Source organism: Microcebus murinus, chromosome 12, assembly GCF_040939455.1.
Source record: "Microcebus murinus isolate Inina chromosome 12, M.murinus_Inina_mat1.0, whole genome shotgun sequence".
Taxonomy (NCBI): Eukaryota; Metazoa; Chordata; class Mammalia; order Primates; family Cheirogaleidae; genus Microcebus; species Microcebus murinus.
Genome location: NC_134115.1, coordinates 87,235,179 through 87,261,569, shown reverse-complemented (window position 1 = coordinate 87,261,569; position 26,391 = coordinate 87,235,179). Strand labels below are relative to the sequence as shown.

Sequence of the window (26,391 nt, the reverse complement as noted above, 5' to 3'; positions counted from 1 at the left end):
GAGCCGCCAGGGGAAGTCAAGAGTGCATTGGTAAAACCACAGTGAGGTAAGAAGAGAAATAAGAGGAGAAAAACCTTCCAGACAGATCATCCCCAACTTCATACTGACAGACACGAATGACGCGACGATACGCTATGCTAGTCAAAGGAAAGAAACCAGTGAATACACCATGGGAGGAGGCAGGAGCACACCGCGACAGACACACGCCACAGGGTCCAAGCTGCTGGTGCACAGGCAAGGGCCACCTGGCGCCAGGCGGGTACCTGGAGGTGGGAGGCCCGATGGCCCAGCCTGGGGCAGCTTACGCTGGGACTGGGCAAGATGGGACAGGGCTGGGGAGGAGCCACAAGGTGAGGGGAGTGTGGCCCCCCATGGAGACAAGAGCAAGACCAGCAGACACAGCCGTGGGGCAGGAGGAGAGCCAGGCAGCCAGAGTGTCCCTACAGCTCAGGCCGGAACTGTGGTCCACATCCCCACCTACTTTGCTATTGGCACACGAAGCCTGACTGGCTTGGACACCTTTCTGTCCTGGCCACTTTTGCAGGCCTGACATTCCTGTCTGTAGAGCCTTAGGATGCAACCTAAGCCTCCAAAGTCCCACCAGCCCTGGCCTTTCCAGGAGAGAATGCAGAGGTGACCCACCCAGACAGAGGCCCTAGGCCTTGCAGGGAAGCCCCAGCTGGGACTGGGTATGATGGCCCCGCTCCTTGCTCCTCTCTGGGGGCTCCTACCCGACTCCGCCGGTCACATCACCACATGGGCATCTTTGCAGACAGTTTTTGTTACCCTTCCCTTGCTGGGGAACATGGTAGGGTACCCTCACCCCTGGGGGTGCTGGTGGCAGGGTCCCCACACAGCCCTTCCTCTCAGCTTTGGACTTACTGCACCGAGCCTGAGCCCTTGTACTGTCACTAGTTTCATGCCCATGACCAGCCCTGGACACACGGGCCAACAGAAACAAAAGAGACCATCGGCCCAGTGGCTGAACAGCCATGGCTCCCCAGGTTCCACGCTCTAGGTCTGGCCTCCTGGCTCGATCACAGTCCCTCGGAATCTCAACAGAAAGGCGGTGTGGCTCCCTCCCCAGCCCGAGGGCCCTGGCAGGACAGTGGGCTGTGGAGCAAGGCACTGGCTCCTTGTGAGGAGACGGGCAAGGCAAGGGGGGGAAGCGCAGCCCGCCCCGGGTCCTCTGCAAGCCAGGCCATGGGACGAGGGCGGGGAGGCAAGCACACGAGACACCACCACCCGATGGGCCCGGGGAAAGAAGGAGACGATATTAACCCGTCGAGGAGGTATGTCCTGTGGAGAGCAGATCCAAGCAGCCGCGAGACAATGTGGCATCCGGACAACAGCGGCAATCGGGAGGTAGGGGACAGAGAGAAGACACAAGAAAGGAAGAAAAACAAAACCAAGAACATCAGTACCCACCCTGTTAGACGCTGTACCCTCTGTTGCCAAGTGGCAGCTGGGGGCTGACACGGCCCTGCACGGTTCTACCTGATCCGGGACTCCTAGGAACTCAATCTCCGGGACAGGTACTGCTGAGACTGCTGCTCTAACTCTGCCCACGCCGCCCGCTCCAGAGCCTGACCCGGCTATGCCAACCCTCCTTTCACCCTCACATGCCTCTGTTTTTTTTTTTTTTTTTTTTTTTTTTGACAGAGTCTCACTTTGTTGCCCCTGGCTAGAGTGCCGTGGACGCAAGCAATCCTCCTCCCTCAGCCTCCTGAGTAGCTGGGACTACAGGCATGCACCACCATGCCCATCTGATTTTTCTATATATTTTTAGTTGGCCAATTAATTTCTTTCTATTTTTAGTAGAGACGGGTTCTCGCTCTTGCTCAGGATGGTCTCGAACTCCTGAGCTCAAACGATCCACCTGCGTTGGCCTCACAGTGCTAGGATTACAGGCGTGAGCCACACACTCAGCCCATGCCTCTGGTTTTAAGCAAAGCTGCCTCGTCCCTGAGGCTTGAGGTGTGGGGACTCAGCCTCAAGGACCTGAAGGCTCTTTAGGGCGTAAACACAGTGAGGACTTGTTCCAGCCCCAGGCCGGCGGGCACCTGGTCTCTTGGATCCACTGGTGGAAGGCGTTGGCGTGCTGGGCGAACTCCTGGCGCAGCTTGTCATTCTCCTCCTGCCGCCGCTGCTCCTTCTGCAGCTCCAGCTCCCTCTCCTGAGGACCAAAGTGAGGAAGATGCTACACGCTGCAGGGGCTGTGACCCCAGCCCTTCCTCCCAGATGGGCTCAGGGTGGAGAGCTCTGCCCCCAGCAGCTGAGCAGTTCGCCTTCCAATCCGAGAGGAGCAGGAAGTAACATTGGGAAGCAGCAGTTCCCCGGGGCTGGCTGGGGAGCGCTGGGATGTTAAGGGGGTGTGGATGTTCTGCGGATCAGGGCACTCAGCGGCTCCCTCTGCCCCGCACCCCAGGGCCTCTGGCAAGACAAGGAGGGGAAGTGACCGATCATAGTCAAGCAGGGAGTTGCTAGACTGACACAAATGGAAACCTCTGATAAACAAAACCATGCTGTTTTCTCCTTCTGCTCCTAAGTTTTGTCGTTCAGCAAGAATGGGATGTGACCAGGGGCTGGGGAGGACGCTCCGGGCAGGCGCAGCGCCAGAGGGCAGGAGCAGTGGGGAGCTGCACCTTGATGATTTTCTGCAGGTTCCTCCAGGTCTCCTCCAAGGCCTCCATGGTGAACCAGGTGTAGGGGTTGGAGGCCACGCGGAAGCTCTTGATCTGGCGGTCCAGCTCGGCCAGCTGGTTGAAGTCGGCCTGGGCAGAGCTGAGGGAGGAGCGGAAGGCGTCATGGGCCTCGCGCAATGCTTTGATTTCCTCCAGGGAGTTGCAGCGCACTGGGTCTGTTAAGTCCTCCTCTGCGTTTTCAAACCAGCTGTTGAAGGCAGAAGCCTTTTTGGCAAAGGTCAGGAAGAGGTCCTCCACCTGGAAATGGAGGAAACTGAGTTAGGGGAGTTGCCAGGGCTTGTCCCCCAGCAGGAGGCGGCAGTGGGGCTGTGCGCGGGGAGGGAGGGAACGAGAGGCATGCAGGCCACGCTGGGTGCTCAGCTCTGCTCTCCGCCTGTCTCCGACTCTGCTTCTCAAAGCCTTCCCTTCCTTCCCTTTGTCCCTTGGCACAGGCAGAGTCCAAGCCTGTCCTGGGTGCTTCTGAGTGAGCCTCACAGGCAGAGGCCCCAAGTGCCTCAGCTTAAGGTGACTCTGCGCCCACATTCGGAAGCTCTGTGCCGAGGCCCCAGCTTCCTCACAGGAGGACGGCAGACGGAAGGTGGCGTGTCTCCCCAGGCACAGGGCCAGCTGAGCTTCACCTGCCCATCCTCACCTTGCGGAAGTGACTCTGAGCCTCCAGCAACTTCTTTTTCCGAGTTGCCGAGTTGGCCAGAAGCTGGCTCCATCTTTTCATGAGGGAGGCATGCCGGGCCTCGATGGCCTTGGACTGGATGTGCTTGGCGGCCAGCAGCTGATCTTTAAGGGCAGTGATGTTGGCAATGCCTTCCTGCTGGAAGGCCTGCAGGCCAGCATCGAAGGTTTCCTGCAACCAGGAGTGACAAGCCAATTTGTGGTGACTGTAGCAACACTAGAACTTGTTCTTCCTTGGTGCCTCGGCTCAGAAGGTGCCAGCAACTGTCCCTCCAAGTGCCCCAGCCAGACTGTCAGCCCGGCGTCCTCCCTGTGTGCTGACGCTCGGCCACACCTGCCCACTCCCCCGCCCTCCTTCAGATCAGAGTACCGCAGCGGCCGCCTCTGGCCTCCCTACCCCCAGCCTTGGGCCCTTCCCCCCAGGGCTTCCTCCCATGCCAGGCTCTCTCCACCCCAGCACCTCTGCCTGGAGCACTCACTCTGCCTCTCCTCCAACCTCTTTTTTCTCCCTTCTTTTTTTGAGACAGGGGCTTGCTCTGTCACCCAGGCTGGAGTGCAGTGAAACAATCACAGCTCACTGCAGCCTTGAACTCCTAGGCTCAAGCGAGCCTCCCACTTCAGCCTCCTGAACAGCTGGGACTACAGGTCTGAGCCATCCGCCAGGCTGACTGTGACCTTTCGGTTCACCCTTCATGATGTAGCCTAGGAAGCCTTGCCGGTCTGCCCTCTCCTGGTGAAAGCTGAGCGCGGCACGTGCTGTGGCGCCGTGCAGGCACCTGGCTCTCCTCACTTCGCCTGGATGCTGCGGGGACCAGGACGGGATTTTGTTCACTGCTGAATCCCTAGGGCCTGACCTCAAATACCTCAGTGAAAGATGCTGACCCATCAGCAGCCAGCTACCAGGAAAGGCTGTTTGCATAGATTTCAATCAATGAACAAAACGGCCACAACTGACCTGTTTGGTGAGGAGTGTTTGCACAGAAGACAGGTCTCGGCCGTAGTCATCTGTCTTCAAGCTGTTCTCCTTTTCACCTAGAAAACCAAGTGTGGAAAATCCACTGCACCTCCTCTCAGTGTAGTGAGACGGATTAAAAAGGAAAAGAAGCCTAAGCCTATGAAAACCATTATTCTGTTTACATTTAAATTCCAGTATTACCAACACCAGTCTCTGAACCCACATTAGCTGGCTTCTCCCTGCACCCCCAGTTCCCCAGCCTGCATCTGTACCATAAAGAAGCCCTTCGGGCTGCCCTAGGTGCAGTTTAGCTGCTACTACATAATAGCAGCTACCCAGGACACGTGGGTCCTGATGTCGAAATCTAGTTCCTCCTCCCTCGGGAGCCGCACGAAGCTAGTGGGACAGCTCTGGTACAGCGTGGTCCCTTTTTGTTCTCGTTATGACGTCTACTGCTTATTCCAGCGTTTACTGGCCTTTGTGTTGATAACCCTGGTGTCAGCCCGGTGTCAGGACACTCTCCTCCTAGCTGGCAGCCAATGGTCTGCCCTGGTGGCAGATAGTCTGATATGCCCACATTTGATCAGTTTCTTCCCTGCAGAAGAAAACCAACTGACTGCGTGGGGAGCAGACAAGGTGTGGTTCTGGGAACATCCTTCCTGGCCTAGAAGAGTCAGAACCGGGGCCTGAGGCCGTGCTCACCGATCCAGGACTCCACCACGTCGGCCTTCCAGTTGAACTGAAGGAAGGCCGAGTTCTCGTCCAGTTTCGCCTTCCTCTGGGCCGCAGCCTTCTCCAGGTCTGACACCTTCCCGTTCAGGCCCTTCATCTTTGAAGAGATGTTCTCCTCATGATGATTGTTCTAGGCCATGAACAGAAGCACATGTCGGTCGGCTTCCTGCTACGCTTACCCGGGCTGCGCCCTCCCTGGGAAGGCTCTCAACCTCGGTAAAGTGAGCTACTTGCTCCCGTCCACTGCCCCAGGGGAAGAATGACAGGAAAGGCTTTTCTAAAAGCAACACAGAATAAAAGCCTTAAGGTGAATACCCTCAATTCTACTCCTAGGCGTTATTCCAAAGAAATAATGAGGCATGTGTTACAATTTTAAGTTAATATATTATTAGTATTATTATTTAAAAAAATTTTTTTCTTTTTTACTCAACCACTGTAAAGTTAACTAATATTACTTTTGACAACAAAAATTGGGGGAAAACCTCAATAATTAGCACTTAAATAAAAGACTGTACATCCAGTGTCTGTCCTGCGGTACTAGATGTTTGTCGTGGCCCTCAGCGACTGGTGGTGGAGAGTGCCGTCCGAGGGCTGTCCCACCCTCAGTCTAGAACTCATGTGCAAGGCCCTGGCTTCACTGCTGCAGAGAAAGCACCAAGACCCTTGCTTGCTTTCTCCAGAAAGGGGTGTTTGAATAAAACACATTAATTTCCAAAATGTACTATACATCAGCCAGGTTTTTGATAACTTATGGAGTGATGTAATCCTATTAAACAGGTATCTTGGTAGCTATTTTATCTAGCTGGTGGCCCTACGTATGCGGAGAGAAAAAGTCTGGAAGGTTAGACATGAAGATCTTAATACGGTCATCTCTGAGCAGTGGCTGTACGGGAGATTTTTATTTTATGTTTTGCTTATTTGCATTTTCTACCATCTCTATAAAGTGCTTGCATTACTTGAGAAATAAACTAAAAGCAGCATTTGGGAGTGTCAGTGTCACAGACGGACCAAAAGGGATGGATGCTTCTCTGTTTGCTAAATTAAGGCAGGAAAAATAAGCACTACAAAGTAACTTTACTAACTGGCTTGAGAAAGCTGGAAATATCCAGCTTGTCACATAATAATCCTCTTTTTTTTTTTTTGAGACAGAGTCTCACTCTGTTGCCCGGGCTAGAGTGCTAGGTGTCAGCCTAGCTCACAGCAACCTCAAACTCCCAGGCTTAAACGACCCTCCTGCCTCAGCCTCCCAAGTAGCTGGGACTACAGGCATGCGCCACCATGCTCAGCTAATTTTTTTCTATATATTTTTAGTTGTGCAGCTAATTTCTTTCTTAATTTTTAGTAGAGACGGGGTCGCTCTTGCTCAGGCTGGTCTTGAACTCCTGAGCTGAAACGATCCAACCTGCCTTGGCCTCCCCAGAGTGCTAGGCTTACAGGCATGAGCCACTGCACCTGGACTGATCCTCTTTTCTTTATGAAACACAGGAGCAGAATTGTTATCGGTCTCCATGCAGAGCTTGGTAGGGTGACCATCTCAGGAAGGGAGCTTTGGGGTCCCATGAGATGCCAGCAAGTGGGTAGCCCGGACTAGGTCTTACCGAGGGGCCAGGCTCACCTTCTTAATGAGGTCTTGTCCATTAGTGCAGACGTCATTCACGCGATCCTTGTGGACGGTGAAGTCTGTCTCAAAAGCTTCGTGTTTCTTCAGTAAGCCCTGGAGTAGAAGTAGCAAGGACAGCTCCTGAGAGCCTGCTAGGTGCTGTGGGCTAGGCCGTGGGGACAGAGGGTGACGAAACCAATATGGTCCCTGCTCTCACACATGTTACAGTCTGGCTGGGGAACAGGATGATAAAGAGTACGCCAACAAACAGGTAATTATAACAGTAGGAAAACCAGGAGGCAGCGAGAACAACTGGCGGTGGGGTGGGCTTAGCAGCACAGAGGGGGCCTTTCGGAAGGGCTGAGCTCTCGCTCATCAGTCTATGGTGCTCCCTTTCATTTAAAGACCATGAGAAAGAACAAAGAGGAAGCTCAAGATAAACACCCAACCAACCAATGATATATTTTTTTTTTTGAGACACAGTCTCACTTTGTTGCCCAGGCTAGAGTGAGTGCTGTGTCATCAGCCTAGCTCATAGCAACCTCAAACTCCTGGGCTCAAGTGATCCTCCTGCCTCAGCCTCCCAAGTAGCTGGGACTACAGGCATGCGCCACCATGCCCGGCTAATTTTTATATATCTATATATATTAGTTGGCCAATTAATTTCTTTCTATTTATAGTAGAGACGGGGTCTTGCTCAAGCTGGTTTTGAACTCCAGACCCTGAGCAATCCGCCCGCCTCGGTCTCTTGGAGTGCTAGGATTACAGGCGTTAGCCACCGCGTCCGGCCTGATGATACTTAATTTTAAGATAAATATGGGCACATCTCAGAATGGACCTTCCAAGTCTTCTTTTCCTTAGCACAATTTAAGCACTGGAGATAATACCCTTTATGTCGTTTCCAGGAAACTAACTATTCAGAAGATGGGAAATCACTGACTTCATCTAAATCCCACCTAAATCACCCTGACTGGCCGTGAGGAAGGTGGCTTGGGGGGCTATCTCCATTCCTTGGAATGCACACTTCGCTTCCCCATCTGGCGCCAGGACTTCAGGAACATTTGACAACGACATTTTACATCTCCTATCAAAAGGAGTGTCTATTCATCCACCCTGTGACTATGGGATGCCTGAGGACTTAATCTGGCCTGAAGGCAGTGAGGACGACACGCGGGGCCCTAAGACACCTTGCAGCTCCTGCCTTTCCCTCTCTGAATGCTGCTGAAGGAAGCTGGTTTAGCTGCTAGAGGATGACAGGCCACCTGGAGGGAACAGAGATGTCCCAGCCAGCCAGCAGCCAGGCCCAGCTGCCAGCGTGCGACCAGGCCACCGTGGATCTCTCAGCCTAGCTGTGCTCCGGCCGAATCCAGCTGCGCCAGGGACCCCAAGTGAATGCAGCAGAGGAGATGCTGCCAATCCGCAGAATCACAGGAAATAAGAAACGGGTGTTGTTTTCAACCACCCCGTTTAGGTGATTGTTATGCAGCAATACTTTGCCCATTTAGGGAGGATGCTGTGGGTTGAATTTTGTTCCACCAAAAGATATGCTGAAGTCCTAACTTTTGGTACCTGTGAACATGGAAATAGGGTCTTTGCAAATGCAATCTGCAGAGTTAAGAAGAGCTTTTTAGGATGGCTCTATTATATTACCAATGTGACTGGTGTCCTTATTAAAAAAGGGAAATTTGGGCAAAGACACACACAGAGGAGAATGCCAAGTGAAGACACAGACACAGAGGGAAGACGGCCGCATGAAGACAGGCAGAGATTGGAGTGATGCTGTCACAAGCCAAGGAAACCTGGGGCTATCAAAAGCTAGCAGAGGTGAGGAGGGATTCTCCCCTGCCGGTATTGGAGAGAGTATCCTGACTTGGGACTTCTAGTCTTTAGAATCGTGAGATAATATATTTGTTGTTTTAAGCCACCCAGTTTGTGGCACTTTGTTACAGCAGCCACAGGAAACCAACACAGAGTACTAGTACCCATGGTAATGACACTGCTCGACTGATAGTGGGGCTCCACGAACTGGGGCTAACGAAGCCATGCCAGTTTTGTCTACTGAGGGCAACGTCCCTAACGTGGTATCTTTAGGCCTAAAACAAACCACTGAGACCTTGGTTGCTGGCTCTGTGATCTCTTGGTAAGAGCAGGGCCATTTAAGAAACCAGCTGGAAATGATGAATAGTGCTAGGAGAAAAGGCAGGTGGCATCCTCAGTCACTCTCTCACCTGGATGGCGGCCAGAGTGTCTCCATAATCTTCACTGGCCACCAGGGTCATTTTCTCATTGATCCAGGCTTCTTCCTCCTCTACGTTGGCTACAAACTGCTGATACTCCAAGGACTCTTCTAGCCGCTGACCCCTAATTATAGGAGACAGGAAAAAAAAATAGCCATAATCTCCTTCACCTTTGATTCTGATAGTTAACATAGGCTTAAAAACATTCACAAAGTGGGCGGGTTGTCAATGGTCAGACAAGCCTTCTACGGAACACAAAGTAGACAGTGTTCCTCTGACGTGAGATTCTGGAATCATACACTGGGTCCCGCTCAGCATGGCCTGTTGTAGGCGGCCCTGGAACAAGCCAAATGTGGCACGTGCGTGCCCAAAGGCCTAGGAGCTGGCAGGAGGGCCTGGTGGCTCCACACAGCTCTAGGCCTGCCTTCAGCTGGCCTTCCACTCGTTCCCAAGAGCAGATGACATGCTCCTGTCTGACCACTCACCGAGCGGCTGCCAGCTGCTTCAGCTCTTTCCAGTGTTCCACAAACTGTGCCAGGCGCTGCTGAATCTCCTCCTTCCCGATGGTGTTGTCGTCCGACAGCTTCTTCCCAGTGTCCAGAACACCCTGACAGGCGAGAACGACCCGATTAATAGACGCAGCTCTGCTGGTGGCCCTGTCTCAAAGCTCCCAGGAAAAGGGCCTCAGCATAAATTCTAGAACTTCCGGTTTGCGCTGAGAGGTCATGAACACTGCAGAGACCCCAGTGAAACAAGAACAAAGGATCTGTCTGCTCACTGGGGTCCACTCAAAGCCCCTGCCCTCCCGGCCAGCACGCCCGGCCCACCTGGATGGCTGGCTCGTGCGCCGCCAGCTCTGCCTCCAGCCGCTTGTGCTTCTTCCTCAGGTTCTGAACACCTGTCAGGTCTCGGCCGTAGTCTTCGGAGCTCACCAGCAGCTTCTTCTCCCTGCACAAGAGACGCCACCGTCAGTCTCTGCACGGACTCATTTTCAAGTGGGGGTGTCAGGTCAACTACAGACCCCATGATGTCCTTGCACCCCTCAATCTCTCTAGGAAAATCCTTGCCAGTTTTCTGGAAAACAAGAACCTCTATTTCTGAAATGAAAAGTGTCTAAGAATCTCCTCTGTCCACGTATGTCTCTGTGAGCCCCTCCCGTGTCCAGATCCTACAGAGGGCTGGGGACACGTGAGGCACCACTGGTGTTGCCCTCATGAACTTTATTTAATCATATATACACACATACACATACCAATCATATACATGTAAATATATGAAAATATTTGCGTAAGTCGTTTTCTTAAGGTTTTAAGGAAGTGAGGAATTAGAGAATTTTGTCCTTAAAAGTGGTTTGTGCACATACAACATCAATTAGAAATAGTAGGTTGACTGACATTTTTGGGGTTAGGGGAAGATTAAAAAAAAAATCACCTCTCCTTCCTTAGAAGAGGGATCTTCCCCAGGAGATCAGACACAGACTCACTAACTGTCCCAGAGACCTAAAGGGCAGGTCTAGACAAGGTCTCGTGTCACCAACATGGACACCACCATCGCGGAGACACCACCGATCATCACCGCACACACAGACAGCAGAAGACACGGGGCCTCCCAGGGAGTACGTGGCAGAGCTGGGACCCCGGCCCAGCAAGGGTTCCAGCCTGCACCCTTTCTGCCTGCGCTTCCCGGCCTCACCGCCCCAGCCCAGGAGAGGCTGGGACCTCCTGCCCCTGCGGCCGGCCATGGTCCCCACGCCCGCTATAAGCAGCGCAAGGGCCTAACATAGGTCCAAGAACAGGAAGCCGCAGCTCACGTACTTGATCCAGGACTCCTCGTCATCCATGTCTCGGAAGAACTGGTGCAGGCGATGGGACTCGTTCAGCTTGGCTCGCCGGGAGGCCGCCATGCTCTTGATCTTCTGGAAGCGCCCGTTGATGGTGTCCCGTTTGTCCTTTACTTGAGAGGTGTCGAAGGCGCTGCTGGTCATCAGGCTATCTGCCTGGCTGTTCAGGTCCTTCAGGCGATCCTGTGGCAAGGGACACAAAGACAGGGTTTAGAAACCTGGACCTTCCGTGAATATCTGCTGACAATAGGAACTCAGGACTTCCTTACTGAGTGTGGAGTACTGATATTCTCAAAGTGCAGTATGTGGACCACTGGTGCCCTATGAGCTACGATAATTTTAATAACAACACTTAAGACATGATTGGGCTTTTTCACTGTGTGGACGTTTGCACTGATGGTGCAAAAGCAATGGTGGAAGAGGGGAAATGCTGGTGTCTCAGCTCAAATCAAGGTAGTGGCGAACTGTACCAGCAGAAACGGCTTCCTCACTGCCACCCACTCACAGTAAAAAATGCTGTTTCACCTAAGAACGTCCTTAAAAAAGCAGCAAAGGTTAATTTTATTAAATACTCATTCTTTTTTACTTGGAAGAACAGGTAACAAACAATGGTCATTCAGACCTGAATTATGGTGTTCAGACCTGACAGATATTTTGTTGAAAATGAATAAAGTAAGTCTGTCACTTCAAAGAAAACTGAGTTTGTTGCTAATGATAAAATGTGAACTTTCATGAGAAAATTAGAGTTCTGGAATTTTTTTTTTTTTTTGAGACAGAGTCTCACTTTGTTGCCCAGGCTAGAGTGAGTGCCGTGGCGTCAGCCTGGCTCACAGCAACCTCAATCTCCGGGGCTCAGCGATCCTACTGCCTCAGCCTCCCGAGTAGCTGGGACTACAGGCATGCGCCACCATGCCCAGCTAATTTTTGTATATATATTTTTAGTTGGTCAATTAATTTCTATTTTTGGTAGACGGGGTCTCGCTCAGGCTGGTTTTGAACTCCTGACCTTGAGCAATCCGCCCGCCTCGGCCTCCCAAAGTGCTAGGATTACAGGTGTGAGCCACCACGCCCGGCCACTGGCTCTGGAAAATTTTTAACCACTGGGAGCCTGACAACTTATAATATATAAAGATTTTTCTGGTGAGACTAGTGGTGATATTAATGAATATGATTTATTTTTTTTTAAATAGAGTCTCACTCTGTTGCCCGGGCTAGAGTGCCGTGGTGTCAGCTTAGCTCACAGCAACCTCACACTCCTGGGCTCAAGCAATCCTATTGCCTCAGCCTCTCGAGTAGCTGGGACTACAGGCATGCACTGCCATGCCTGGCTAATATTTTTGTATATGTTTTTAGTTGGCCAATTAATTTTTGTTTCTATTTATAGTAGAGAAGGAGTTTCACTCTTGCTCAGGCTGGTTTTGAACTCCTGACCTTGAGTGATCCACCCGCCTCGGCATCCGAGTGCTAGGATTACAGGTGTGAGCCACCGTGTCTGGCCGAATGTGATGTTTTGATATTATATAATGAAATATGTCAACATTTAGAAGCAACATGCATAACCAAATGAACCACATATAATGTTACAAAATCATGCATGGGTAAAAGATCCATTTAAAGCCTAAAATGGACCAATGGATTTTAATATAATTCAATATAATTTTCTTTTTTAAAGAGATGAGTCTCACACAGTCATGCAGGCTGGAGTGCAATGGTATGATCATCGCTCACTGCAACCTCCAACTCCTAGGCTCAAGGAATCCTCCCACTTCAGCCTCCTGAGTAGTTAGGACTACAGGTATGTGCCACTACCCCTGGCTAATTTTTTTAACATTTTTTTGTAGAGACGGGGTCTTGCTTTGCTGCCCAAGCTGCGCTCAAGAGATCGCCCACCTCGGTCTCCTGTAGTGCTGGGTTTACAGGCCTGAACCACTGTGCTAGAACTAGTATAAAAAATTGAGCCTGTAATCTTAGCACTCTGGGAGACCGAGGCAGGCAGATAGCTCAAGGTCAGGAGTTCAAGACCAGCCTGAGCAAGAGCAAGACCCTGTCTCTACTAAAAATAGCAAGAAATTAACTGACCAACTAAAAATACATAGGAAAAATTAGCCGGGCATGGTGGCGCATGCCTGTAGTCCCAGCTACTCGGGAGGCTGAGGCAGAAGGATCGCCTGAGCCCAGGAGTTTGAGGCTGCAGTGAGCTAGGCTGATGCACCGGCACTCTAGCCCAGGCAACAGAGTGAGACTCTGACTCAAAAAAAAAAAAAAAAAATTGAGTGATAGGGCTTCAGAGTCCACTTTGCAACTAACCCTTAAGAAACTACCACTTACTTCCTTTGGTATAGTATCAAACAAAAGTATTCACAATTACCTGAATAAAAATATTCCGCAGTGGCTCATTCCTGTAATCCTAGCACTCTGGGAGACTGAGGTGGGAGGGTTGCTTGAGGCTAGGAGTTCGAGACCAGCCTAAACAAAAGGAAGACCCTCATCTCTACCAAAAATAGAAAAAATTAGCTGTGTGCAACGGTGGGAGGATAGATTGAGTCCAGGAGTTTGAGGTTGCTGTGAGCTAGGCTGACGCCACTGCACTCTAGCCTGGGTAACAGAGTGAGACTCGGTCTCAAAAACAAAAACAAAACCCAAAGCTTAAAAAATATAAAATGTACTTAATTTTTAATAATGGTCAGTACTGATAGATAAAATCTGCATACATAAAATCGCTTAGGGGCTCTCACTAATTGTAAAGAGCGTAATGGCCCTGAGACCACAGCGTTTGAGAACCACTGTTTTAAGTGACGGGAATCACTCTCCTTCCTCTAATGTGCTAGCTCTCTTTCGGAGTCACAGAAAGTCGAGTCCCAGACATCTTCAGCCTGGCCTTCCTCTCTCTGCTTACCTCATGGGCAGATATATCCGCCTCCAATAGTTGATGCTTTTTCAGCAAATTGTTCACAGAAGCCAGGTCTTTGCCGTAATCTTCAGATGCCAGCAGGGCCTCGACCTGGCATTGAAAACACAAAACGGAAAAGCTACTATATGGTGCAAACAACATTCTGGAAAATGCAGGCTACCCAGTGGCTATTGTAGGTCCTTGTTGGACAGGTGAATACTTCTTCATCACAAGGTATTACTGTTATTCCTGAGACACTGCCCTGTCAGTCACACGCAGCCTCAGAGCCTACTCATTTAAATAGTACAGCTAAAGGCAGAGGTCCCCAACCCTTCCCTTTGATTCAGTGGCAAAATGCACAGCAGTTCCACTTCAAGAAACTCCCCTAAGGAGAGAAGCAGCAATGCAGGCAAAGACTAATATACAAAGATGTTTACTGCAGCAAACTGATATCCCAGAAAGCTGGGGACACCTGAATGGCCAACAACATGGGAATGGTTGAATTATGGCACGGCTCTATGATGGACTTACGCGTTATTCCAATGTTTAGGAAAAAGTTTTAGTGACTTGGGATAATACTCTTAATACACACTAATGAAAAATTACATTATGAGTTCAACTATATATCAAAATACATTTATACAAGGGTTCATGGAAATGTGTACAGACTGGAAAGAAATACTCTAAAATGTCAAGAGTGGTGGTTTCTAAAAATTTGTATTTCTCTATATTCTGTGTACTTTCCAAATTTTCTACGTGGCAAATGCATGCCAAGCTGGTATTGTGACTCACTGATATTTGGGTTTCCATCTTGGCACTGGCTGGTTAGAGCTGTCTGCCACACTCATGCCACCACCTCCTCTGACTTGCATTCTCTTTGGAGATGTGTGATCCACGGTCCACATCCCACACACAATCGGCTCTCTTCTCTAAACATTCACTCACTTTGCTTACAAATCCCTTACAACACACAACCAATATTTGATAATAAAGATTTCTGTCAAATGGGTTGTCTCATGAACACAGCCTTTTCATAGCTTTGGGCTTGCTGACTGACCCATCATCCCAAATGACTAGAAACCCTGCTGGTGGGGAGGGAAAACCACTTAGCATTACCTCGGAGAGCCAGAAGTCAAAGTCCTTGATGCCAGTGTTGAAGTTCTGCTGCTTGTTGGCTTCTTTTAGCTTCTGGCTCTTCTCAGCTGACTTCTGCACCAGGAACTGCCACTGGTCGGCTAAGGCAGCCAGGCGGGCCTGGGGAAGAGAAGGGAGCCAAAAACATGGTGACATCTATGAGGAATCCCTTCTCAAAGCCTAACTGAGAACCGCTAAGAGAGGGGAGTAGAAAACAATCAGAGGAGAACCATTCTCACTGGCGTTTCCCATCTGTAATGCAGCCGAAATCCTTGTAATCCATTTTATTTTCCTTAAGACCATATGTCAAGTTCTCAAGTTGACAGGATCGGGGGCTGGGGGCCATACCTTGACAGCGTCCTCGCTGCCAGCGCAAGCTCCGCGCTCGATGAGGGAGTTGCCCATGTCAATGACCCCGCGGATCCGGTCGGCATTGGCGTGCAGCTCCGCTTCAAAGGCCTGGTGCTTCTGATGCTTGCTCTAGAAACACCAAAAACCACCTTTTACAACTAGCTCCTGCTGGGTTATTTTCAGGCAGAGGGGATTCTCAGAAAGGAGTAAACACAAAGAACTGGGCTAAGTGTCAATGTTTTTTATGGAAGACAATCACAGAATTTCTGTGAAATATTTTAGGGCTCACTCAATCTGTTGGGAAGTTCAGCAGGGGTTCGGACCAGAGGGGAAAGGAACTGGACTGGCCCAGTTCAAGAGCAGGTGAATTGAAAGTCTTTTTTTTTTTTTTTTTTAAGAGGGTGTCACCAGGTTTCCCAGGCTGGCCTCTAACTGGGCTCAAGCGATCCTCCTACCTTAGCCTCTTGAGTAGCTGGGACTACGGGTGCATGCCACCATGCCCAGCCTTACAAGTCAATTCTTCAAGTAGCTCTACTAGCTATTTGTGAGTGAAGTCCTAGAATCATATACTTTCTAACATTTTGAATAAGACGGCAATGGCCAACTTCAGTTTTGAATCTACTTGTATGTCAGTTTCCATCCATGGCTTTCTAATCACAGACAAAAGCTCTAACAAATAATAGTCACATGGATACCTTATCATCTAAGGCAGCAATCACTATTAAGCAAATATTATAACAATATAAATTATAATAACCAGTGAAATAATATTTGATGGTCAATCATATCCTCCTGTTGACAGAGGAAAATTTTATAGTTCCTACAGACCTTGGCTTTGTTAGTTTATCACTTACTAGCTGTCATAATCAAAACATTGGGATATTGTCAAAACCCAGGCTTCACTGCAGGTGGGAATTTATTTTTGCTAGGAAAAGAGAGAGCTAGAAGAATGAATGGTAGGTAGTAGACTCCTGATTCTGGGACCTCATATGTTTTTTAAGAATTCATGAAGAAACAGAAGGTGCTGAAACGCTACGAGAGACAATTGCAAGGACATAGCTGTGCCACAATTCCAGGAAAAACAATTGGCTGGGTGAGAAATGCAGGGTCTCAGGGGAAAGTGTTATTTGGGGAAAAAACTAAAAGAAAAAGGGAGTACAGGTGGGGAAGAATTCTGCATCAAATGTTTCATTTCAGAGGCAGCAATTGTCAGAGGATGGAGCCTCTGGCAGACGCACTTCAGCACTGGCACGAAGTGTCCTTGGTATGTGCTCCAACCACCTGACCCCAAAGGCAAGGGTCTCAAACAGCTACGTATCCTGACCAAGTCCAATTCCCCTCTGCTTCTGTTCCTTGTTCTGATCATTCTTTGCTTCGAATTCCATTTCTTCTCTTCTCTATGTTCATTTCTTCCACCCACTTAATCAAGTTTTTAGCTACACGTTAACTGAGAAGTCTCCTTTCCGAATCTGTTGAGCAATGTCTGCTTTTATCTTAACCTCCCACCTCATGGTTCGCCCTAGATCTGAAAGCAGATCTGCCTCTCCACAGTTCTCTGGCTGTCCCTCTCCGGTGACCAGCACCTCTGGATGCTAGGCTAGACTCCCCTGGCCTGGGCCACCATGAGCCCATAGCAAGACCCAGCCAATGCCAATACAGAAAAGGCTGGACGTTCCATTTTCAAAGAAAGCACCCCTTGAAAGAAAGCAGTCAACTACTGCCCCCAAATCAAACATCATACAGAACTTGCCTAAGTGATACACTGGGGTGGGGGGAATGAAGGCTTGCAGGCTAATTGCAACAGAGAAAGCCACATCCCACAGGGACACTTGAATGGAGGGTGGATGATTAGAAATGAAAAGGATGGATGCAGAGACACCAGCAGACTGTGTGTGACCACACTAACAATAATCTATACAGAGGAACACAAATACCAGAGCTCATTTAACTATAACTGTTAAAAAAATAAAAAACTTACCAGCAGCTTGGAAAGCTACAAAAATAGATTAAAAGAACAAGAGTTCAGTATACTGACGTGAGCACATGCATCGGCTATTAAAAAGAAACTCATTTTGTTGTCATACTTCCCCTGGGAAGCCCGGCATTTGGGAACAGTAAATAGAAGGGGATTCTATAGACTTTCATTACAGCAAATATAGTTTCAAGGGAGGCAAATGAGGAAGGCAGCTTTTAAATGGCTCTGATGACTGAGCAGGACTTTTCCATGGGGTCTGCTTATTAAATATTTTTCACTGGCTTCACCATGGGTACCAGAAAACTTTTTATAGGTACATCTCCTTTTAAAGATGTCTTAACTGACAAGCTCTGCCCTAATACACAGGGCAGCGTTAGGACAAATGCGCCATCAGCTCAGCTCACCTGGATGTTGGTGGGATCCTTGTAGGACTCATCACTTGCAGTCTGTAACTTTTCACTGATCCAAGCCTCGATCTCATCCACATCCCGGCTGAACTGCTGGAGCGTTTGAGATTCTCCTAGCTTTGACCTTTTCTCAATCATCTGGGCTTTTAGACGTCGCCACCTGAGCGAGTGAAACCATGAAGCCAAATGTGAATATCCCTTACCGTGGAGGAAGAAGCAGGAAGACAGAGCAGGCCGGGGGCCCCCATTTGAGCAGACACATCCTCTAGGGGCTGGTGAGTATGTCAGCACCACAGGACACCCACCTGTCCAAGACCTCATTGCGTCGGCTAGAAATGTCTCCTTTGGCATAGTGGCCAGCAGCGATGAGCTGGTCGGCAAAGGACTGCAGAGCAGCAATCTTCTCTTCCTGTTGACAGACAAAGCATGCAGTCAAGGTGGGCCTGCAGCGGGCCTTGCCTGGACTGCTCGTCTTGAGAAGAGGATGGTTATTTTGGGTGCCTGAGAACTAGCTGGTGACAGGATCAGAATACACCGACACTTTAGAAGCAAGTGTGTAAAAAGCCAAAAGAAAGTTTGATTTCAATCATTACTAGAGTAGAGTTTAACTCAAGAAGCTTCCAGGTCACACCGGGGTGGGGCAGGTGCTAGAATACCAATAGATGCCACACAAAAATTAAGCTTAATAATAGGAAAGGAGGCCGGGCGCTGTGGCTCACGCCTGTAATCCTAGCTCTTGGGAGGCCGAGGCGGGCGGATTGCTCAAGGTCAGGAGTTCAAAACCAGCCTGAGCAAGAGCGAGACCCCGTCTCTACTATAAATAGAAAGAAATTAATTGGCCAACTGATATATATATAAAAAATTAGCCGGGCATGGTGGCGCATGCCTGTAGTCCCAGCTACTTGGGAGGCTGAGGCAGGAGGATCGCTTGAGCCCAGGAGTTTGAGGTTGCTGTGAGCTAGGCTGACGACACGGCACTCACTCTAGCCTGGACAACAAAGTGAGACTCTGTCTCAAAAAAAAAAAAAAAAAAAAAAATAGGAAAGGGCTATCAGATGTTCAACAAAACAGTTTATAAATCACAGAGTTTTACATCTTTCTTGTCGTTTATGTCCAGGTATTCCCTTACCTACCCAGAAATTTGCTCTCTCCCCTTTTCACAATAAAATATTTTTTCCTATGGCATCCTCATTATTAAAACCTCAGAAATACCAGAATTTATATTTAAGGTATTTTTATAAAATTATTTATGTATATATCATTTTTCTTAGACAATACAGGTATTTCTTGGAGATATAACAATGACAATATTGGTAATTTTTTATAGTCAATTCCAGGTATTTTCAGAAAGCTATCAAAGCTCTCTAGCTGAGATAACCAAGCCAATAACTACTATTTATTCTAATAATTAAGAGAAAATCAGATTCAGACTTCACAGTACAGAAACCTCACCTGGACATTAATTGCTTTGTCAAAGTCTTCGTGTTTTTTGATCAGAGCCTCCACACTGTCCAGCGAGTCTCCTTTGTCTTCCGTATTCAGGAAGGCCTCCCGGGCAGCCATCCAGTTCTCAGCTTGCTCGCAGTCCCGATGAAAGAGCTAACGAAGGGGAGAAGCAGGTGAGAAGACAGGGCCTTCTGCAGGGAAACATCTGGTCAGAAACGCAGAGCACCTGTACCTGCAATTCAAGGCACTGATCCAGCATCATCCTGCGCTGAACCCAGGCCTTTTCCAGGTCTGTGCGCTCCCGGTCGAGAATATCGAGTTTCTCCTTGATCTCTGGGCTGGCATAGTGCCCATGAGCCAACAGCTGCTGCCCAAACTGCTCAAATGCCTGGAAAGTGCCAGCCCTGGCATCGATTTCTGTCCGGTGTTCCTGCCAAGAGGAGGGAAGGGATTAGGTAACTGGCAGTAGATGCCCACTCTAATGTCCGTCACCACAAAGGGTGGGGGAGAGGCCTCAGGGGCCCAGCAGAGCCCCCATGTCCCTGCTACGTAGCAGGCAGGTCCACCCACCTGGTGTCGCTCTAGCAATGCTTCAGCTCCAGTGACGTCCTTGGCTAGCTCATCTGAGGACACCAACCCCCGTATTCCATTGATCCAAGACATGAGGTCCCTGGAAACCAGAGCCACAAAGGAACAGCTATTACATTATCAGGTAAGCAGCTTTGTGCCCAGGAAAATTAGAGAACTACATAACTCTCACCTCAGAAGGTTATTTTCGGTTAATTTATTGAATGGGGCTAGGTCTCCAGGCAAAGTGTTTTAAACCCTCTTGTGCTTCTTGTTGATATTTCAAAAAAAAAAAAAAGCCAGAAATTCTCAGAAGAAAAATTAATGGGTTTATAATTAATTAAGATCATTTCACCCTACAGAATAACAGGTTCTAACAGAGGCAATAGCTATGGTTAAGTTTTTTACAGCTTCAAATGAAAAAGCCTTTCTTTAGGATTAAGCCTTGAAGGCCTAGACCTATACACTTAACCCAGCTTCTCACAGGTATGCAAGGGTACACAATTGAGTGTGTAAGGTCACATATCATACACATTCCCTTCATATAGCCAAAAGCGGCAAATCCACAGACAGACGGCAGACGAGTGTTTCTAGGGGATGGAGAAAGGGGAGCGATTAGTTAAGGGATACGGGATGTTACTCTAGGGTGAAGAAAAAGTTCAAACCTAAAGAGAAGTGGTGGCTGCATGACAATGTGAATACATTAAATGCCACTGAACTACACACCTTAAAATAGCTATATGGTATGTGATCTTCAAAAACAAACAAGAAAACCCAACTGCTGGGACCTCCTACCAGAGGCCTTGAAGAGGGGAAGATCACCTGTTTCCTCCTATCCCAGCAGAGGAAATGCAATGCCCAAGATGACGGACATCACACAAGTGTGTGAGCATGTGTGTTTAAGAATACTGTTCATTTGTTTGTTAGAGATGGGTCTTGTTTTGTCACCTAAGCTGCAGTAGACTGCCACAATCACAACTCACTGCAACCTTCAAACTCCTGGGCTCAAGTGATCCTCCTGCCTCAGCCTCCTGAGTGAGTAGCTGACTATAGGCGCATACCACTAAACCCAGCTAATTTTTCTATTTTTGTAGAGACAAGGTCTTGCTCTTGCTCAGGCTGGTCTCAAACTCCCAGCTTCAAGTGTTCCTCCCATCTCAGTCTCCCAAAACGCTGGGATTACTGGTGGTGTGAGCCACCATGCCCAGCTAGAACACTGTTAAAGAGCAAACAAATAATAATAATAAAAAAAACCCAAAGATATATCTGTCAATAAAGGGGTACTATTAAACAAGTCACAAATCACCCACTCAGTGGAATGCTACAAAGACCAGATTGGGGGACATTCTACAGAACTGGCCTGGACTTTCCAAAAATGTCAATACCTTGGCCAGGCACAGTGGTTCATGCCCGTAAACCTAGCACTCTGGGAGGCTGAGGCAGGAGGATTGCTTGAGCTCAGGAGTTTGAGACCAGCCTGAGCAAGAGAGAGACCCCATCTCTACTAAAAATAGAAATTAGCCAGGCATTGTGGCGTGTGCCTGTAGTCCCAGCTACCCAGGAGGCTGAGGTAGGAGGATTGCTCGAGCCCAAGAGTTTGAGGTTGCTGTGAGCTAGGCTGATGCCATAGCACTCTAGCCCGGGAAACAGAATGAGACTCTGTCTCAAAAAAAAAAAAAGATGTCAATACCATGAAAGACCAAAAAAAGAGAGAGAAAGGCAGAGGGATATTGTTCTAGATTAAAAGAGACTAACATAAAACCACCAAATTCAACAATAATCATGGGTTGGACCCTAGACCAAAAAAAAAAAAAAAAAAGGAAGCACTAGTTATAAAATACACAATTGGAAAGAACAGAGAAGGAACGTAAATATTATTGTGTTAGTGTTAGATTTATTGGGTGTGATAATGGAAATATAATTATGTAGGAGAACATCCCTGTTCTTGAGAGACACATGTTGAAGTGTTTAGAGGCAATTGCCAAGTATCTGCAACCTACGTTCATGCAGCTCACAAAAACAAAAGTATGTATTTAGCGATAAGGCAAATGTCATAAAAGTTAAGTGATGACTACATCACGGACGCTCATCATGTTATTCCTTCAACTTCTCTGTGGCCTCAAAACTCTTCTAAATCAAAAAAAGCTGGTGGGGCCGGGCGTGGTGGCTCACGCCTGTAATCCTAGCACTCTGGGAGGCCGAGGTGGGTGGATAGCTCGAGGTCAGGAGTTCAAAACCAGCCTGAGCAAGAGCGAGACCCCGTCTTTACTATAAATAGAAAGAAATTAATTGGCCAACTAATATATATAGAAAAAAATTAGCTGGGCATGGTGGCGCATGCCTGTAGTCCCAGCTACTTGGGAGGCTGAGGCAGGAGGATTGCTTGAGCCCAGGAGTTTGAGGTTGCTGTGAGCTAGGCTGACGCCATGGCACTCACTCCAGCCTGGGCAACAAAGTGAGACTCTGTCTCAAAAAAAAAAAAAAAAAAAAAAAGCTGGTGGAACAGACTAAATTGTATTCTATAATAAGTAAAAAATGTGTCTAAGCAAAAAAATAATGCCACGCGGCTGGGGAGGGCATAGGAGATTTGCAAGTGCACATTCTTGGACAGGGAAGTGGAGATTTTTCTTTGACTTTCCCACATTTGGGAGTTTGAGAATTTTACATTGAGCACATTTTACTTTCATAACACAAATGATCACTACAAAGAAGGTTCTATGCTCTAGAGCTGTGAGTGAACGCTGCTTTGTACCGGAAATCACTGAGGAAGCGCTGCAGGTCGTGGGAGTCACCCAGCTTGGCCTTGCGCTGGTCTGCGCGCTTCCCCAGGCTGTTCCAGGCCTGGTTTAACTCCGTGCATTTTTCCTGTAGGTCCTCTGCTGACTCGGGATGGGACTGGATCAGGCGCTCCGCTGTTTCTCCAAGGGAATTTACCTATGGGAAGAAAGGGGTGAGAAAGCACACGGTAAAGGGGTGCTGCTCTGCAGAATAGAAGGCTGTGCTCTGTTGGAGGAAGAAACATCTGAAGATGACTTTGCATCCTTTCACCTTGTCACCCAGAGCTGCGAGGTCCCTCTCGAAGCCCTCATGCTTGCGCTGCAGGGCCTGGACGCTGGCCAGATCGTGCCCATAATTGTCTGTGTTTAGAGCCTGATTCTTCTCTTCAATCCATTCTTTGGTTTCATCAGCATCTCTATAGGTGAAACACACATTCAGTTTAATAAATACTGAGTACAGTTGCCTTGGTTACAGGACACAGGAAAAATTTAGCTGACGTTTAGTATATTTGTTAGTGGCTACGACCAAGTCTTCTAAAAAAGCCCAAAAGAATATGCATTCATTCACACAGAAGTATTTACTGAGCATCTGCCCTGTGTCAGACACAGTCCTAGGTGCCACGCACAGACAAGATGCAGCACTGCCTCTGAGATCTCAGTCACAGTCCGGGCTGTCAGCGTGAACCAGTCAGTCACCGTTTCCCTCCCCCAGCCGAGGGCTGCCCCTCACCTGTGGAACCTCTGCACTTCATGAGCGCTGCCCAAGAGCTGGCTCCGCTCCTCAGCCAGCTGCTGCAGCGACCGCCAGCGCTCGTTCAGCTCCTGCGGGAGGACGCAAAGCATCAGCTCTGCCCTCTTCTGTCACGCCCACAACCAGACACTGGGACAACGGCTTCTAGTAAAGGCTCAGCCACAGGTAATTTCCTGTTTCCAACCTTCCCAGTTGAATAAATCAATATACAATAACAACGAAATTCTAGAAAGTCAGAACCAAGCCAACACTGGCCACATTTGATGGCTCCAACACCCGAGGAACACCTGACCTGGAATGACCTTTGAAGCAGCAGGAGACGCAGCTAATTTGTCCCCACTCTTGCCTCCTGGCCTGGTGCCTGGCATGTGCCAACTACTTCATAAATAAGCGCTGAGTGGATAAAGCCCAGTGAGCCGACTGGCTCCAGACGCTTGCCGCGGCGCCCTCAGGCCACAGCGGGCCGGGCAGAGCCTGCGCCGCAGGACCCTGCACTGGGGGCGGCAAGGAAGCCGTGCTTGCCTTCCTGAGAACAGGCTCCTGACAGCTCCCACCCGCCGCAGGGCTTGCTCCTGTGCTGAGACCAGGAAAGCCAACCAAGCCACCCCGTGGCCATGAGAGCACCAGTGTTTACCCAGGACACTCCTGAACCCAGGAGAGCGAGACCTGTCATAGCTCACCTGACTGACTAGGACAAGAGCTCCACTGTAGACAGGGAAGGAAAAGACTGAAGGAGACCAGGGGAAAACCAGGCGAGCTCATCACTGCTTCTTACCTTGATGGAGTTAAAGGTGGCCACGGTGTGCACCATCAGACGAGCAGACTATGTAGGGAGGAAAGAGACAGAGACCTGAGCTGCAAGTGCCACTGAAGGGGCCCAGTGGTCAACCACATTACCTTACAGGGGTGCTGCCAACATTCTGAGCAGAGTATGAAAGTTATGAAAGAAACCCAAAGTGTACATTCAGAATCAGCTCAATGATTAATTTCACCTGATAAAGAGTGAAAAAACAGTGGTAAAAATCATAACAGCTGGTTGGACAGGAAAAAACAGCTCAGAGACTAATGATTAGTGTTTTATCCATACTACTTATCCATACTTTTTCTTATCCATACTAGAGGAAAACACCGCAGAAACCATACTAAATTTAACAAATGCTGGCAGCTGAGACTGTTTATTTAAATCATTGGCCCGAGGCCGGGCGAGGTGGCTCACGCCTGTAATCCTAGCACTCTGGGAGGCCGAGGTCGGCAGATTGATGGAGGTCAGGAGTTCGAAACCAGCCTGTGCAAGAGCGAGACCCATCTCTACTAAAAATAGAAAGAAATTAATTGGCCAAGTAATATATATAGAAAAAATTAGCCGAGCATGGTGGGACATGCCTGTAGTCCCAGCTACTCGGGAGTCTGAGGCAGTAGAATTGCTTGAGCCCAGGAGTTTGAGGTTGCTGTTAGCTAGGCTGACGCCACGGCACTCACTCTAGCCTGGGCAACAAAGTGAGACACTGTCTCAAAAAATTTTAAAAAAAATTAAGAAAAAAAAAAGACACAATAAAAAATAAATAAATAAAAATAAATCATCAAGTGCACTAATAATCATTTTCTTTCTTTTTTTATTTTATTTTATTTTTTTTGAGACAGAGATTTACTTTGTTGCCCAGGCTAGAGTGAGTACTGTGGCGTCAACCTAGCTCACAGCAACCTCATACTGCTGGGCTCAAGCGAACCTCCTGCTTCAGCCACCTGAGTACATGGGACTACAGGCATGCGCCACCACGCCCAGCGAATTTTTTTCTATGTATATTAGTTGACCAATTAATTTCTTTCTATTTATAGTAGAGATGGGGTCTTGCTCTTGCTCAGGCTGGTTTTGAACTTCTGACCTTGAGCAATCCGCCCGCCTCGGCCTCCCAGAGTGCTAGGATTACAGGCGTGAACCGCCGAGGCCGGCTGATAACAATCATTTCATTTCAAATTATAGTTACTGGGTTGCTTTTTTACTAGTGTCCCTTTGAACAAAGGGCAATAGCTTTATCAGAGAAAAAATAAACTGGTAAATTAGTTTTCTTCTCCACAATGTAGCTACTTCTAAAAATCTAAAATCCCTTGGGATGTTACAGCCCATCTGAAACAAACTGCCCATGGACCATATTCTGACGCTTATGACCCTTCAAGCATGTGAAGGGAGGGAGGGCTCAGCCTGGACGTGAAGTTCAGTGTGGTAGATGTTCTGGGGAATCCCCAGGTGACACTTCCAATCAATGTGAGTGTGCACAGGGGCCAGAAGGTAGACCGGCTGCCTCCAATCCTTTCCAGAAATGGACGTACTGGTGTTTACAAAGATACCTAAAATACATTTCTGAAAGAATACTGATATTAGAAACACTCTGCTGAAGGGTCAGGTAAGTAAGGGTGTTGCCCATTCATATCATCAATGATGAACGTTTGCTGTATTAGAAAAATTAAGATTGAGAAAAGGAAAGTCGAATCAAAGGAAAAATGTATCCTGCCCCCCCCCCCAATTTGGAGCCTATTTAATGAAGAGAACAGTCAGAGCCAGCAGGAGAAGGAGGTGGAAAGACACAGCTACAAGCAGCCCAGGGCCTCAGGACAGGTCAGACAAGATGACTGGGCGGTGCAAAAGTAGGCACAGGACGGGTGTTGGTAGGAGGCTTTTTGTTTCAGGTTTTCATGCTTTACATTTCTAGAAGATGAACTTTTATAAAGTAGAAATCTGCTCTCTAACTTGCCTATAATTCCAGTGACATATTCCTGAAGAGCTGGATCAAGAGGGAGGATGCTAGAGTTAAGACACAGGCAACCAGTGGCAAAATCACGAGTACAAACACGGCCCACTAAAACCTTCTCCCCTCCATTCCTGGTGAGAGTTATGCCCATTCTGGATGTGTCTGGCATGATGTCTCCTACAGCTGGTAACCGTCTCGTGTTGCTTTGTGTCTCTCCTCTAGATCTGGTATCTTCTTTGGAGCCTTTCTTAGGCCACGGGAGAAAGAGGCCGGGCAGACGGGAATGGAAGGTCTACTCTCCTTCCTATGCTCAGGCGCTCTGTGCTCACGGCTTTTCCCTTGGACTGCAGTCTTACTGGTGGGCCCACCTGACAGTGCAGTGCCCCGAGAGGCATAATCTGGCACTGATGTGGGTCATAAACTTGACCTAACTGTACCAAGGGTTTGAACGTGAACATCTTGCTTCTGAATATTGAACATCACATTTTAAGAGATAACAGATTCAAAGAATATACTAATAATGTCAAGGTCTGAAAGAAACCATTCCAATCAAGTCCAGAAATGACCAAAGGCTCAAGGTAAGCTGAATACTCAGATAAAGGCACACC

At 48.6% G+C, this 26,391-nt stretch overlaps 1 protein-coding gene across 23 annotated transcripts in view; it reads right to left on the bottom strand.

The window, feature by feature from the left end:
- Positions 1 to 26,391, bottom strand: part of SPTAN1 (spectrin alpha, non-erythrocytic 1) — a 68,126-nt gene that overhangs the window by 3,196 nt on the left and 38,539 nt on the right. For 4 of the 23 annotated variants that reach the window (XM_012772140.2, XM_012772145.2, XM_012772142.2 and 1 more), the window contains 24 exons: positions 23,812 to 23,859; positions 23,016 to 23,107; positions 22,557 to 22,701; positions 22,261 to 22,442; positions 19,512 to 19,611; positions 19,174 to 19,371; positions 18,948 to 19,094; positions 17,801 to 17,904; positions 17,493 to 17,655; positions 17,092 to 17,106; positions 15,111 to 15,242; positions 14,745 to 14,882; positions 13,635 to 13,739; positions 10,713 to 10,921; positions 9,726 to 9,846; positions 9,384 to 9,505; positions 8,890 to 9,022; positions 6,677 to 6,775; positions 5,032 to 5,191; positions 4,330 to 4,406; positions 3,337 to 3,546; positions 2,646 to 2,942; positions 2,064 to 2,176; positions 1,282 to 1,299 (listed from right to left, as the gene is read on the bottom strand). In XM_012772140.2, the coding sequence (XP_012627594.1) occupies positions 1,282 to 1,299; positions 2,064 to 2,176; positions 2,646 to 2,942; positions 3,337 to 3,546; positions 4,330 to 4,406; positions 5,032 to 5,191; positions 6,677 to 6,775; positions 8,890 to 9,022; positions 9,384 to 9,505; positions 9,726 to 9,846; positions 10,713 to 10,921; positions 13,635 to 13,739; positions 14,745 to 14,882; positions 15,111 to 15,242; positions 17,092 to 17,106; positions 17,493 to 17,655; positions 17,801 to 17,904; positions 18,948 to 19,094; positions 19,174 to 19,371; positions 19,512 to 19,611; positions 22,261 to 22,442; positions 22,557 to 22,701; positions 23,016 to 23,107; positions 23,812 to 23,859 (3,128 nt within the window). Of the gene's footprint in view, positions 1 to 74; positions 138 to 1,281; positions 1,300 to 2,063; positions 2,177 to 2,645; positions 2,943 to 3,336; positions 3,547 to 4,329; positions 4,407 to 5,031; positions 5,192 to 6,676; positions 6,776 to 8,889; positions 9,023 to 9,383; positions 9,506 to 9,725; positions 9,847 to 10,712; positions 10,922 to 13,634; positions 13,740 to 14,744; positions 14,883 to 15,110; positions 15,243 to 17,091; positions 17,107 to 17,492; positions 17,656 to 17,800; positions 17,905 to 18,947; positions 19,095 to 19,173; positions 19,372 to 19,511; positions 19,612 to 22,260; positions 22,443 to 22,556; positions 22,702 to 23,015; positions 23,108 to 23,811; positions 23,860 to 26,391 lie in introns of all 23 variants that reach the window. The other 19 variants (XM_076009086.1, XM_076009090.1, XM_076009088.1 and 16 more) reach the window with 5 other exon arrangements.